This window comes from Echeneis naucrates, chromosome 7 (assembly GCF_900963305.1).
Source record: "Echeneis naucrates chromosome 7, fEcheNa1.1, whole genome shotgun sequence".
Taxonomy (NCBI): domain Eukaryota; kingdom Metazoa; phylum Chordata; class Actinopteri; order Carangiformes; family Echeneidae; genus Echeneis; species Echeneis naucrates.
The window spans coordinates 4,731,027-4,744,128 of record NC_042517.1 but is presented as its reverse complement, the minus strand read 5'-3'; the positions used below and the strand labels follow the sequence as shown (position 1 = coordinate 4,744,128).

At 39.8% G+C, this 13,102-nt stretch overlaps 3 protein-coding genes across 5 annotated transcripts; 2 read left to right on the top strand and 1 right to left on the bottom strand.

Moving 5' to 3' along the window:
- Positions 1-335: 335 nt before the first annotated feature.
- On the top strand, positions 336-5,764 carry gpkow (G patch domain and KOW motifs). Its single transcript, XM_029505855.1, has 11 exons — positions 336-518; positions 730-899; positions 1,478-1,623; positions 2,912-3,018; positions 3,530-3,734; positions 3,826-3,958; positions 4,175-4,352; positions 4,509-4,629; positions 4,747-4,816; positions 5,311-5,396; positions 5,492-5,764. Exons 1-11 carry the CDS (start codon positions 355-357, stop codon positions 5,618-5,620), a joined length of 1,509 nt encoding a protein of 502 aa, XP_029361715.1. The 5' UTR covers positions 336-354; the 3' UTR covers positions 5,621-5,764.
- pqbp1 (polyglutamine binding protein 1) lies at positions 5,764-9,678 on the bottom strand. The gene is made up of 7 exons (XM_029505856.1): positions 9,607-9,678; positions 8,479-8,546; positions 8,270-8,381; positions 7,696-7,796; positions 6,798-6,980; positions 6,664-6,721; positions 5,764-6,195 (listed from the first exon to the last, which is right to left on the bottom strand). Exons 2-7 carry the CDS (start codon positions 8,543-8,545, stop codon positions 6,045-6,047), a joined length of 672 nt encoding a protein of 223 aa, XP_029361716.1. The 5' UTR covers position 8,546; positions 9,607-9,678; the 3' UTR covers positions 5,764-6,044.
- A 19-nt stretch (positions 9,679-9,697) lies between these two features.
- On the top strand, positions 9,698-12,818 carry timm17b (translocase of inner mitochondrial membrane 17 homolog B (yeast)). 3 transcript variants are annotated; one of them, XM_029505851.1, is made up of 7 exons: positions 9,720-9,740; positions 9,840-9,869; positions 10,517-10,616; positions 10,700-10,763; positions 11,091-11,219; positions 11,305-11,415; positions 11,815-12,818. In XM_029505851.1, the coding sequence occupies exons 3-7, from the start codon at positions 10,557-10,559 to the stop codon at positions 11,895-11,897; spliced, it is 447 nt and encodes a 148-aa protein (XP_029361711.1). In that variant the 5' UTR covers positions 9,720-9,740; positions 9,840-9,869; positions 10,517-10,556; the 3' UTR covers positions 11,898-12,818. The 3 variants fall into 3 exon arrangements, with proteins under 3 accessions (XP_029361710.1, XP_029361711.1, XP_029361709.1); XM_029505850.1 differs by lacking the exon at positions 9,840-9,869 and having other exon boundaries at positions 9,698-9,740; XM_029505849.1 differs by lacking the exons at positions 9,720-9,740; positions 9,840-9,869 and having other exon boundaries at positions 9,960-10,616.
- Positions 12,819-13,102: the final 284 nt, after the last annotated feature.

The window sequence follows — 13,102 nt, the reverse complement described above, 5'->3', positions numbered from 1 at the left end:
GAATATATTCAGCAAAAAAAATTAGAATGATTACCAGACTGAAAATATTCGTATTAGCTGTAATATGACTACCACATTGGAAAGATAAATAACAGATAAATACTGGTGAATTTCACTGATTATTTTGAAGCAGCTAGACATTTTCACGGTATAATAAACGATATTTGTCGTCCGTCTCTCTCAGTATACTGTCACTTCCACTCTTGCGCCTTTAATGCTGACGGATCATGGGAGTTGTAGTTATTTACGACAGCAGAAGCAACTTTGAAACAGTGACAAAAAACTGCAACTACCAGAATCCCTTTCTACTATTTCTGTCGGTTTCAAACAATAATGGCATCGCACGGAGAAGACATGGGAGCTACAAAGTCTGAGGAGCAAGGGGAGAAAAAAGCCTCCGCCGTGTCGTTTGGTTTCACTAAAACAGTTAGCAAATTTAAACCGTCTGTTGGTGAAGTTGGGGAGAGGAAAGATGACAAAGATTATTTGACCGGAATCGATAGAAATGAATTGCAAAGGTAGGCTACGTATGCTAATGCTAGCTAATATTTAGCTAGTTTTATACGTTAGCTTCAGCGTTTCCGCGTTGAGTTGTAACCAATTAAATTGTTGCGCTTTCGGAGCAGATACGAAGTGTGATTTATTTATTTTTTTACTTTAATCGGCTCGTTAAGTTACGTTTTAGTTTGAAGATAGCTAGCAGGCTAACGTCAGTCTGTCTGTCTGCAGTTCAAGACCATCCGAGAAGCCGAAGGAGCTCATCATCCCTCTGATCCAGAAGAACCGCTGGCACAGACCGGACCGGGCAGGCCACAGCCAGGAGAGTGACGGCAGGACACAGGAAACGACCCAGCACCATGACTCTGTGGACTCCCAGGCTGTCAGAGAGCTCATCGAAGGTATGCAGATGTTTGGTCCTGCTTGTTTCTGTGGTGGAAAGAACAAACCATTGTCCTTTTGTTCATACATCTGACTGTGATGCCGTCTATAGCTGTTAAATCCAATACTTTAGGTCACTGACATGTTTATATGATGTTATAGGAAGTAGCTTTTTTTTTTTTATGGAGACTGTTGTATGTTTGGAGTGATCCCACATCCCGTTTTTTTTTTCTTTTTCTTCAACTCCCAGCATATGGTAGATAATATTCTGCCAGCAAATGTTGGGCATGTATGTTCTGTGATCAGCTACAAGAGTAAAAAGTGACAGGAGTAGTTAATGTATTAGAATAATGAACCAACACGTACATTTAGGTAGGACCCTCACAGTTGACAGATATGAGGATTAAAATCAGTTGCTAGATGTTGATCATGTGTTTGAAACGCATCCTAAAGGATAACTCAGTACGAAGTATGTAAATAATAAAAATAGAAAGACTCTTCACATCACTACAAAGTATTGACATAGTTGGGAGTCCAGACCATCATCATGCTGACAGTATAACAATTATATTTACAATAATCTTATTTATGTTTGTAGATTCGCGGAGGCAGCTGGAGGAGTGGCAAAATGGCCCTCAGTCACAAAGTAACCTGAATCTCACCATCCCCTTGTTGATGCAAAATAAAGTGCCTGAGGGCTTTGAGGATGGAGACAATATAAATGTGGATCTACGACCTGAATCAGTAAGTAAAGTCAGATCTTCTGTCTGCTCTTCAGTTAAAAATGGCATTGATTTGGAGTCTGATCAAGAAAAGGGAAAACATTCATCCATTGAATTTTTTTTTTTTTCCTTTTAGACTAACTTTTCATGTTAGGTAAAGTCATACAAAGGTCATCCTCATGAAAGAAATTTGATGAAGGAAATTAAGTGAACTAATTAAACATAAGGATTAGCAAAACTGAGTTTGTTAAACTGATCAGTTTTATTGAATAAAGTGTTCAGTCAAATATTATGACAAACCTTTTTTTTTTTAATCCAAGGGTCAAGTCGAGAACCTTTACTCTGCAGTGAACACTAAAAGGCTCATCTAAGTATCTGGATGTTTCTAGCTGATAGCATGATGTTTTCCACCTTTAAATCTTGAACAGTCTGAAAAATACACCTACTGAGCCACCAGGAAGTTGCTCATTATTTAAATTTCACATTCTTTCATGGTTGGTGATCAACTTAATTCATTGCATGTGACGTGTTTTTGGTAGGATTGCTTTAAATGATATCAGATGTGAAGATCACAGTATAATCTGCTAGAGTGGCATTTGGGTGAGCATATTAAAATCCTGACAGTACAAAATGTCTGGCCACTTTGAGATTGAAATTTGAGTGTCTGAAAGTGCTGACTGTCATCTGTGTAGAGTAACACCCTGCGTGCCTACTCAGTTGTGCGCATGTGTATGTGCATGGAGGACTCTGTCAGTGCAGGAATGTTTTGGTGGAAGACAGGCGTCAAACATTCTCCCCAGAGACATGCAGGGAACCAATCAGATCTGTTTCTGCTACTTTTCATCAGAGGCCTCACACACCTCGTCACTGTCACCCCATATCTGCTCTCAATCACTGTGGATGTGACTGTCAGAACATGAGAGTCAGGGGAAACTCGCTCACTGTGGCCCGGAGCTCATGTCAATGCAGTCTAGGCTGTGGGAGTGGGCTTCCAGCGTCCCTCAGAGAGAAGCCTTCAGTGGAGGGAGATGAGCAGGGCCACTGCTCTGATGAGGGCATCTGCCTGGTGACTTTAGTCAGCCTGGTCTGAGTCTGACAGCCTGAATCCAAAAGGCTGAGTAAGACCAACATCACTAACTGTTTCTTTCTGTCAGTTCCCATAAACAGTTTTTTGTTTGTCTCTCAGAACTCAAAGGATTACATAAGCACCTTATCGCAATCACACATTTTACAGACAGTTGTTTTTTGTTTTTGTTTTTTTAACGTATGGCTTGGCATCCCCAAATATTTAATATCACTGTGTTTGTCAGTCAACAGAGGCAGATTATGAAAGTGTTCCCGTTGAGGCTTATGGACTCGCCATGCTGAAGGGAATGGGGTGGAAGAAAGGGGAAGGAATAGGACGCACCTTTAAACAGTAAGTAACAAATTATTTAAAATTATGCTCACACTGCACCACTATGCTGCTCAGATTTGCGCTAGAACTATTGATTAGTTTAGCTGACGTCTGTGGGTTGTTTAAATCAATAAAGAAAATATGCCAAAATTTATTAAACTTCAGCCTCTCAAATGGAAATGGGAGATTTTGCTACTTTTTACAGATTTTATATTGTTAATGAGTAATTATGTTGGAATTTTGACATTTTTTCAGATCAGACAAGACATCTGAAGATGCCTCTCTAAACTCTCAAAGCATGTGATGGGGATTTCTCAAGATCCCCACCCCCCCATCAGCTAAAGCATTGATAATTGATTTAGCAGCATTGGTCAAAAATAATACAGATGAAGAGTTAATGGTAGACCATAATTGTGCTGAAGAAGTAATAACAGAAAACTACACTCTTATCCTTCTAACTACACACACAGTTGAAGCTCCATCCACCTCAGGGCTGTTTGCCATCCTTCTGTCTGTTTATTGTTCCTCACAGAGATGTGAAGCCAATTGAGCACCAGCTTCGTCCAAAAGGTTTAGGTCTTGGAGCAGACCGTTCAGCAATAAAGGACCTTGAGCCCAACAAGCATCGGCGTCCCCCAAAGCCTGGCGAGGAGCGAGAGAAGGAGGAAGAACTCGTGATGGGTCCTGGGGGCTTTGTAGTGGTGGAGTCAGGTGCACACAAAGACCTATATGGCAAGGTACAACAGATCTGCTGACACAATTTATATACAGTATGATTTCTATTTGTTTTCTCTGAATTTTCTCCTAAGTTTTGTTCGTGTCCTTCAGATTGAAGGCGTTGATCCAGATAATGCTCGAGTTATGGTGAAGCTGGCTATTGGCAGCAAAACTGTGACGATCAGCCAGTATGCTGTAAAACTAGTCGGACGCAAGGAATATGACAAATACAGCAAAGACCTCAGTGAGTAGCCCTAACAAATGAGACAGAAAAGGGCAACATTTATAGATCAATAATGGATTGTGTTTTTATGATCATTGATGCTAAGTTAGATTATATCTTCAGTTCATTCTGGTCACATTCAATGTCATCAAAAACCCAACCAAGAATTGCACACACAAGGCTGCAGTGTAATATTTGCCAGTGCCATGGTAGTAATGATGTATATTTGTTGACCAGGTCGCCTCAGTAAAGCTCACAAAGACAAAGAAAAGGCGAAAGAACGAGAGAAGGAACTACTGAGGCGGGAGGAGAAGGAGAGACAAAGTAATGTTGATGTGGTGAAACATAAGTCTTCAGAAAGAGATGGGGGGAAAGACGAGAGGAAGAGGAAGCACAGAGAATCAAGTCCAGACAGGTAAGTCTTCAGTAAAAGATGAAAATCTCAAGAAGTATGTAAATATTTAACATTTTAACGTGCTGCATTGTCTCATTGCCACGGATTGGTCAATATCTTTTTAATGTTTTTTTTTGCCTGGAGATGCTGTGTGTCTTACTTCTGTTTGCTCTACAGAGAAAAGCCTCCAGTAAAGGAAGCAAGGCGGCCACCGGCTTCCCCCTTATGGCTCCAGCGAGACTTGAGAGTTCGTTTTATAGACAAGGCTTTCAAAGGGGGCAGGTACTACAACTCAAAGGTAGTTACAGATATGGCATGTTCACCATATGTTCTATACATTTGGCAGCACGGTGTTAATCATTACAAAGGTGGGCTTTGTATCATGGCTCTTAAAATAAGTGTGGTTTTCTTCTAGATGTGTGTGGAAGACGTCCTGACATCAACTACCTGTGTGTGTCGAACTGAAGAGGGAAGACTGCTAGATGGTTAGTCATTAGCGCCTTCGCACTTTCCTTGGTGTTAGTTTTCTCTCTTCCTTTCTTCAGTTGCTTTATTCCCTCATTAAAGTTGTACAAGAAACATGTGGAGCAAGGTAGTTCCTCCAGCTCACAGATTGTTGGTTGTGTCTCTCCTGTGAAGGCTGATGCAGTATATTTAGATGGCATGGTGTAAAACAAGTGCGGTGTTAATCTAAGGACAACAAGGTGGTCATTTTTTAAACATTTAATACATGTATTTTCTAGCACATAAATTAACTATTATTAACTTTTCTTCTGCTGTAACAGAAAATGTTCCTTGTGTTAGATTGATAATTTAGTTTTTGTAGTTAGCTCATAATGAACCACTTGTACAGAGATGCACCACATCTGCTATCGTTAACCTACTGTGCCCGACTGTGATAGACCGCACAAATGTCATACCTCATCGCCTCTAAGTATTAACCGATGAATAACACGCTGTTTTTTTCTTGCGGCAACAGATGTGAAGCAGGACATGCTGGAAACCATTGTTCCAAAAAGTGAATATGATTCTGTTATGGTTGTACTGGGTGAACACAGGGGTCAGGTGAGCACACAGTTACTGCATCTTTCCCGACGCATATGCACAGTAATTTCAGTGCAAACAACCTTCAACTAATCACTGTGTTTGTGTATGTTCAGGTTGGCCGTATTCTCCAACGGGACAAGAACAAGTGCAGAGCGATGGTTCAGCTCGACCGATACGAGGACAAAGTCTTTACATTGGACTATGACTCCATTTGTCACTATGTGGGATCAGCGGGCCACTGATCTGGATATTTGATTTTTAGTCGAATATTTCTGGCCCTCCTTCATCACAGCTGTCCCTTATTGTTGATTTTTGTAATATTCAGAAAATAATGGATTTCGTATTTTAATGTGTTGAAATTTTGTAATAAAATAACATCAGGAGAAGTTGCAATGAGTCAATTTTACAGTAATCTTTAAATTTATTAGCAAATGACACCCACTAGTTGCCCTCATAACGAGGTCAATTTTAAGTCATAAAAACATATTTACAAAAGTTCTACGCGTTTGACAAGATATGAATGAATTGATGTTACAGAAACTGACCACTTTGTTTTTCTCACACATTTCGCAACAAACAGAAGAATTGAAGACGTCTGTAATGGTAAACACTATGATGAAAGCAAAGGCGAAAACCAGCTGCGTCTCTGGCCGTTGTCTCAGCAGCCTACTCTTTGGGTATTTGATTAGCTGCATTAGCCCGAAGAACAGCTCCTGGACTCGGGTACGGGCGCTGCTGGAACAGAGGACCTGCTGCTGTAGTGTCTGCACCCGTCTTTGCTTCATTACGCTTTGGCAGGCCACTGGACCAGGAACCCCTGTAAAGGCGAACAGTTTAATAAGGTGTTAAATACAACACGGTTACACTTTAAGAGCCACTCTGCCAATTGTACAGTTCACCCGCCGTTGGCACGAAGTTATTATGCAGTAGAGTGTTGTGTGTCACTCTGAAGGAACTTTATGGAGAACAAGTGATGGAGGGATGAATGAAATAATTGCCACCAAGAAATACACAAGATGTAAATATGAATTGTGACCAAGTGGCACCCCGTGGTGACATCACCCACTGGTTTTCCGAACTGGCGTATTGAAAGTTGGTTGTAATAGACTTTTTTTTTTTTTCTTCTACAGAATCTTAATCCAAGCTAGTGACAGATTTGGGCCATTTTGGTCTCTTGTGCCTCAAATTTGCTCCTTTTTAGAATATCTCTCACAAGTATTTCAACTTAGTGGAAGTGTGGCACTAAGCTGCTGGGGTACGCCTCTCAGGACTGTAAATACTGTACCTTGGAGCATCAGAATAAGCACTTGGATCCATGGGGTCCATCTCATCATCTTTTCTACCTGAAAGGAAAATAAATGGAACATTTTTATGCTGTAAATAACATCATCAGTTAAAAAATGCTGGTGTAAACATTACCTCTTTTGCTTTTGCCATATGGAGCTATGTCTTCCCTCCTCTGCCTTCTTCTGTCTCGGTCCCTCCCGTCGTCCCTATCTCGGTCTCTGTCGCGGTCTCTTTCCCGATCTCTGTCTCTGTCCCGTTCTCGCTCTCTGTCTGGCTTCTCAAACTGCCTTTCAACTCGTTCGTCTCCTCCATCAGCTATGGAAAAAAAAAAGAAAAAGGCAGCAATCATGAAATAAACCATTGCCAGAGTTTGGCAGAAAAACAGCATTCTGAGATCTCTTGCCAAATGAGGATCAAACCAGGAATAATTAGTCATACATGAGAAGACTATCCGATGTCCATTGTGGTTAGTCAGCCACACTGCCCCATAAAAATGTTCATTTATAGCTATCACTATAGAGTTGAACAGTTGGTTGGGCAGTCATGTTAAATGATGTGTTGACCTGTCATTTGGCCCCACAGGCGGCATCAGGCTCAGCTGTCACAGATCTGCCAAGCCCCATAAAAGGTGACACCATTTTCCTGGCCCTCCATTACAGTACCTTTAAACTGCGCAACATAGATCTAAGTTAATTCCCACATTCACCCCAGAAAACTAAATATTTAAGGCTTAAACACTGATATACATTTATACTGCACTTGAAATCTAAACAGGATGTTCCACTGTCCAAGAGCCAGCACCCACGTCCACAAAACACAATCCTCTGTAACAGGTTGGATTCACTCCAATGTCAGCAGCATGTTAACGACCAGCCAAATCTGTGTCAAGTTAGGTAGCATTTTGCTCAAACCACCAAGCCACAGCTGAGACAAGAAGTCACCTTCAGCTAACTCATTTTGCCAAGGAACACACCATTCACTTCTGTTTTAACTACAATTTAGAGAGAATAGAGGCTTTATAACATCATACCTTTTAATTTCTTGGCAGCTTTTGTTACCACTGCAGACGGGTCATTTGGGGAGAGCCAGGCCACCAAATCTGTTTCCACATTCCAGTAATATGGAAGACCACTAGTTCGAAGGAAGAAGAAGCAAAGCAGATGAATTTTCAGCCACTGTGTGAATAATGATCTGTGATATATATATAAACGAGCAATCTATGTAATGAATAAGGAAACTGGTTGAATACACGTTTTAATGATTAACAATGCACCAAAGCGCAGTAATTAGTGTAAATGTACTGCAGTCACTATAAGACAGAATAGCTTATTTTCGGTAACACAATAACTATAAAAAAAAACAAACCTAAATATGTTCAGTATTTAAGAGGTTAATCATGAATTTGTCTGTCTTTTCATGATAACATGGAGTTTATTACAGGTTAATTTTATTTGATTCTAGCAGTTTCCATTGCAAAATGATATCATTACAACCACCTCTCATCACAAAGCCTCTATAATAATAGTATATACTAATGATAATAATTGAGGGTATGCAAATTACTCAGTCGGTAACAACATATCATAGAAAGAAAATGTACATACCAAGCTGGGTCAAACACTTTGTACCAGTTTGGAGGTAGATTCTCAAGTCTGGTGGCTTCATAGTCTACGTTGTTGTCATCATAATCTTCAGCAATAATCTCCTCATCTACTTCTAAATGATTTGAAGGAGAAAGGTTATTGCATGACAAAAATATGAAGGATAAATAAAAATGTCTGTATGCTGTGAACACAGTGTTCCTTGCTGCTACCTTGCTCTGTGGGTTTAACAATCCCTCTCTTGGCCAAGCGGGCCAGCAGCGCCGGAGGTAGAGGCATCCTGAAACACGGAGGCCGGAGGCATTTATGAAATTATTAGAGCCAGTGCAAGCCAAACATCCAAATGGTGGAAGTCTAAATAATATTGGATCTTGAATGAAACATTTCATCTGAATAACCACATACTGCATATGAGCATTTTGTTGTTTCTCAAACATTTACCTAAACACTAATCAAATCATAAAAGTAACAATGAGTTGCAGAGCTATGGTTGGGTACGTCTTGATAATCCAAAATTTGCTATTTTGGGTATTTTATAAAATCAGGGATAGATGGTAAGACTGCAACAGGACTTTTCAACACGAGAGTGAGTTCAGTCTCTCTGATTTAGTTTTGAGAAGAGTAGCTGAACAACATGGCCGCACAACTTGGTATCAGTTAATAACCAGTTATGTGGAGAAAACAATATATTGATAAATAAAGTACTAATGTCCTTTTGTAGAACCACAGATTACCTGCTGCTGTATTCAGACAGGTTAAACACAGCTTGTTTAAATATCTTTTCATCTGATTTGTTGTTGAACAAACAATGTCAAACCTCTCGTTGTTACACAAATGATCAATTTAAATTTAAAGCTACGTGTTAGGGAATCTTACGCGTCTGCAGATTTGATAAGTCTCAGTGTAGTTGGATATTTGTCAGGTCTAAATAGACCTTAATGTGATCTTTATAAAAGTGTCTTTCTTCTAAAAATCGGAAATTCACTCTCCTCGCCTGCATGCTGCTTCTCAACCTGTATGACTCTTATTGAGGCATTTGTTCCCTTGTTTTTGCTTAAATAGCTACGCTGCTTCAATCTAATCATTCATTAACAAAGTCAGTTGGATAAAAAAAAAAAGAAAAAAAAGCTGATTATATGCAGTTTGAAGTCGTGCGACGTTTCATGAAACAAAACTGTTGCACGTTTGCTCAGTAGCTTCGAGGCAACAGCCGAATAATCGAAACCGTAAAACACGCATTTTGGGTTTGGGAGCTAAAACGGAAACTATAATAACAACAAACCTGTAGCTTTTTTTTTTTTTTTTTTTTTGGAAATATCTGTAATAAATTCAATCTTTACCTGTTTGAGGAAAAAAAAAAACCAAAAAATGGACGAAACGTCTTTCTCAAAACAGCACAGGCCGCGCACAGTGATGACGTAGCGCAGTTTCTCCTGACGACAACAAACATGGAGGAATATGCCCGTGAGCCTTGGTGAGATTATTCTTTAAAGCGTTTTCTTTTTTCTGGTTGTTAAAAATCAACACATTTCGGCCTCGGTTTTGTCTCGTTTGTGTTTTTTTCCCCTCTCAGATGAAGTTCCTGTTGGAGCAGAGAGCCTCTGTGAGTTTGAGTTAGCCCAGTTAGCTCAGAGCAGGATGAGGGATATAAAGAGATAAAGCTGTGGTCAGTAAGCTCTCACTGAAACAGAAATTTACAGGAATACATCGGCGGCTTAGTCAAGATGAAAAAAAAAGAAAACAAGTCGACTCTTTGGTCCAATAAACACTGAATATCAAAGAGACTGAACAAACATTAATATTAATCAGGTATGGCTGATAATTTGTTTCAGTAAAAGACTGATGCTTTCAGTCTTTTGGTAAATATTTCTTTGATCATCATGGTGGCCTTTTTCAGCATGAGTATGATTTGCAGCAAAAATGTGACTCATTTGGATCTCCTGGCTCGAGGTAAAATGTTGTCACTTATTTGCCATTTATTTACATGCCAGGTGTTGACTACACAATGCAAACACTTTGGAGAGAATGGTAACTGATTGGATAAGCGTTTTCTTTCGGAAACAATCTGTGTTGGGGATTAAATGGTTATTTTGGTGCAGACTTAGCGTTGTGTTTTGGATGGTTACATTTCTGCCTTTCAAGTTCTGAAATGCACGGCAATACCAACAACAAGGTGTTTATAATTGAAACATTAAGTGATCCAGCTTGTCTTTCCTGTATTTCCTCTCTCTTCTTCATACTTTCCTGCAGTCCCTGGAGGATAGTAGATGACTGTGGAGGTGCCTTCACCATGGGCGCAATAGGAGGTGGGGTGTTCCAGTCGATCAAGGGTTTTCGTAACGCCCCTGCAGTGAGTTCAATGTGTAGTTGTTTGTTCTCCGACTTACATAAGTTATTTCACGATCAGCACTGAATAACTCTGTAACATTTCAGGGTGTCGGACACCGCTTGAGAGGTAGCGCAAATGCAGTGAGAGTGAGAGCTCCACAGATCGGAGGTGAGAAGATGTTTTTTTTTTTACTTTTGATTTCATACAGTTGTAGTCATTTCCTGCACACATTATTGTGTTATGGATTTAATTTTAAATTGATGAATTTGTTGTTTTGGCCATAAATCTACACTACATAATCTATTGTGATGAAGTAAAAACACCTTTTTAGAAACGTTTGCTAATGGAATAATGCAGGGGGATCTGTTGGAGTGTAAATTTGTAAGGAAAAGGATAATTCTATCCATTCACAATTCAATCTAAGAATAATTGTGGGTCTCTGTGTCATTTTTAGAAAGTAAAAACACATTCAGCTCGTTTTGGTCGCTTGTTCAGGTAGCTTCGCTGTATGGGGAGGCCTCTTCTCCACAATTGATTGTGGTCTAGTTCGTATCCGAGGGAAAGAAGATCCATGGAACTCCATAACAAGTGGTGCTCTGACTGGAGCCATCCTGGCAGCACGCAGTAAGACGTGATCTTTCACTGAGTCTCAAACCACCTTGCTGTGTCACTGAACACGTCAGATTGATTGATCAGTGTTTTTCTCTAGGTGGGCCTTTGACTATGATGGGCTCTGCCATGATGGGGGGGATTTTGCTCGCTCTCATTGAAGGTTTTGGGATCCTCTTGACCAGATACACGGCCCAACAGTTTCAGAATCGTGAGTGAAACAGTTTTTTCATCAGTATATGAAAAAAAAAAACATGCAGTTTCTAATTATAGATGATTTCTAAATAAAACAGTTGAACCGTGGCATGAACTCCATCACATAATAGAAAAATAAATAGATTTCCTTTTTAAAGGGTAGTTTCATTTCATTCAGTTGATCATTAGATCTGAATGTAATTTTGCTTTAAAATGACTTGTTGAAAAGTTACTTGAAATAATGGAAACTACTGAGATATGAATGCAAAAGGCTGAAGATCAATTTAACAGCAGAAATTGTCTATGTTGAGTATAACCATGTAAGCATAGAGTCGCATAGATCTTTGTGATTGCACTATGACAGAAATCTTACAACAAACTATTGTGTCTTTTACTCTTCCTCTTTCTCCTCCAGCTCTTCCCTTTGTCGACGACCCCAGTCAGTTACCTCCAAAGGATGGAGGTCAGCAGCAGGGGGCAAAGGGGCAATTTCAGTAGTGAGCACTCAGGCCTGAGACCAGCCTTGAACATAGTAAGTCAGACCAGAGAACAGGGCGGACACCAAGACACTACATCAGATATCAGGGTCACAGGGGAGTACGCATGCTGGTGCTGATGGTGGTGACAGGTAGTTGCACTGTGTGATTAGAAACCTCAGGGGAAATGAGTTTAAGTTATTTATGTGTGAATGTTTGTGAACATGGAAACTTTCTGGTTAATTGTGACTGACCTTTGTTGGTGAAATATGCAATTTCTGAAGTTTATATTCGTAAAATAACTTTTATTATTCGACATCTTAGTAAGATATAATAATTAAACATCCAAAGATTTTATTACATTGTACGCACAGACTGAGTGAAAATTAAAGTCATTGTTTCAATGGCTGAAGTGTAAGTACAAAAGTAGATGAAGAAACACTTGCTCAGTGACATTTTACCATGGCGCATGGTATCGTGCAGTTCTGTTTCTAAGAACTAATTATATGTCAGCTGAAACAATCACTGAAAAGACCTGTGTATATTTTTAGATTATGCGTTTGCTTAAGGAAACCTCATTCCTGTCTTTATTTGCAGTATCTCCTCCCTCGGCAGCTTTTGTAACAATCATTCTTGAACGCACTAGACTGGATTAGCTCAAGTCATGACAAAAAAGAATGAAAATTTATAATGAGCTCCTGGAAATGATTGCTTGTGTCAATGCACCGACAGTTCACTTCTCTAGTTATCAAGCACTCTTCGTCACTTTCATTTCTGTTTTATCCTTCAAGCAACCAAGCACTTTTTAAACTCCATCTCTCTGTTGTGATAAAACAACAACAACAGCAGCAGCAGCCACAGCAGAGCGATGGTGCAGCACCATCCAGTGTTTTTCTTTTTATCTATGTATAGAGCGAATGTTTATTTTATGTATTGTCTTAATATATTTGGTAGATGATAAAGAAGAACACAATAAAGGTATCTGATGTTCTTGAAATTTTCATTTTGTGTTTTTGTTTTTGTTTTTATCATGGTGGTGTAGGATGGTCACGTCATTGGGCTCTCAGTCATTGTTAGAGAAAGCGCGCCCCCTAGTCGTCTGTGTCGGTGCCGCGCCTGGCAGCTTCTGTCCAAGGTCCTGAAAAAGGTTTCTCTAAGTTGCTGTAGCGAACTCTCCCATCGCTCCCATCCTGACAGCATCTGCTTAATATTCCCATTTTCCTAGTG

Excerpts from the sequence above, each read along its gene's own strand:
- pqbp1 (XM_029505856.1), bottom strand. The coding sequence starts at position 8,545 with ATGCCTCTACCTCCGGCGCTGCTGGCCCGCTTGGCCAAGAGAGGGATT. Across the intron at positions 8,382-8,478 it reads TGTTAAACCCACAGAGCAAG|AAGTAGATGAGGAGATTATT; the intron begins GTAGCAGCAAGG and ends CAAATCATTTAG. Across the intron at positions 7,797-8,269 it reads AAAGTGTTTGACCCAGCTTG|TGGTCTTCCATATTACTGGA; the intron begins GTATGTACATTT and ends CCTTCGAACTAG.
- gpkow (XM_029505855.1), top strand. The coding sequence starts at position 355 with ATGGGAGCTACAAAGTCTGAGGAGCAAGGGGAGAAAAAAGCCTCCGCC. Across the intron at positions 519-729 it reads GATAGAAATGAATTGCAAAG|TTCAAGACCATCCGAGAAGC; the intron begins GTAGGCTACGTA and ends GTCTGTCTGCAG. Across the intron at positions 3,019-3,529 it reads ATAGGACGCACCTTTAAACA|AGATGTGAAGCCAATTGAGC; the intron begins GTAAGTAACAAA and ends TGTTCCTCACAG.
- timm17b (XM_029505849.1), top strand. The coding sequence starts at position 10,416 with ATGCACGGCAATACCAACAACAAGGTGTTTATAATTGAAACATTAAGT. Across the intron at positions 11,220-11,304 it reads AGCCATCCTGGCAGCACGCA|GTGGGCCTTTGACTATGATG; the intron begins GTAAGACGTGAT and ends GTTTTTCTCTAG. Across the intron at positions 11,416-11,814 it reads GGCCCAACAGTTTCAGAATC|CTCTTCCCTTTGTCGACGAC; the intron begins GTGAGTGAAACA and ends TTTCTCCTCCAG.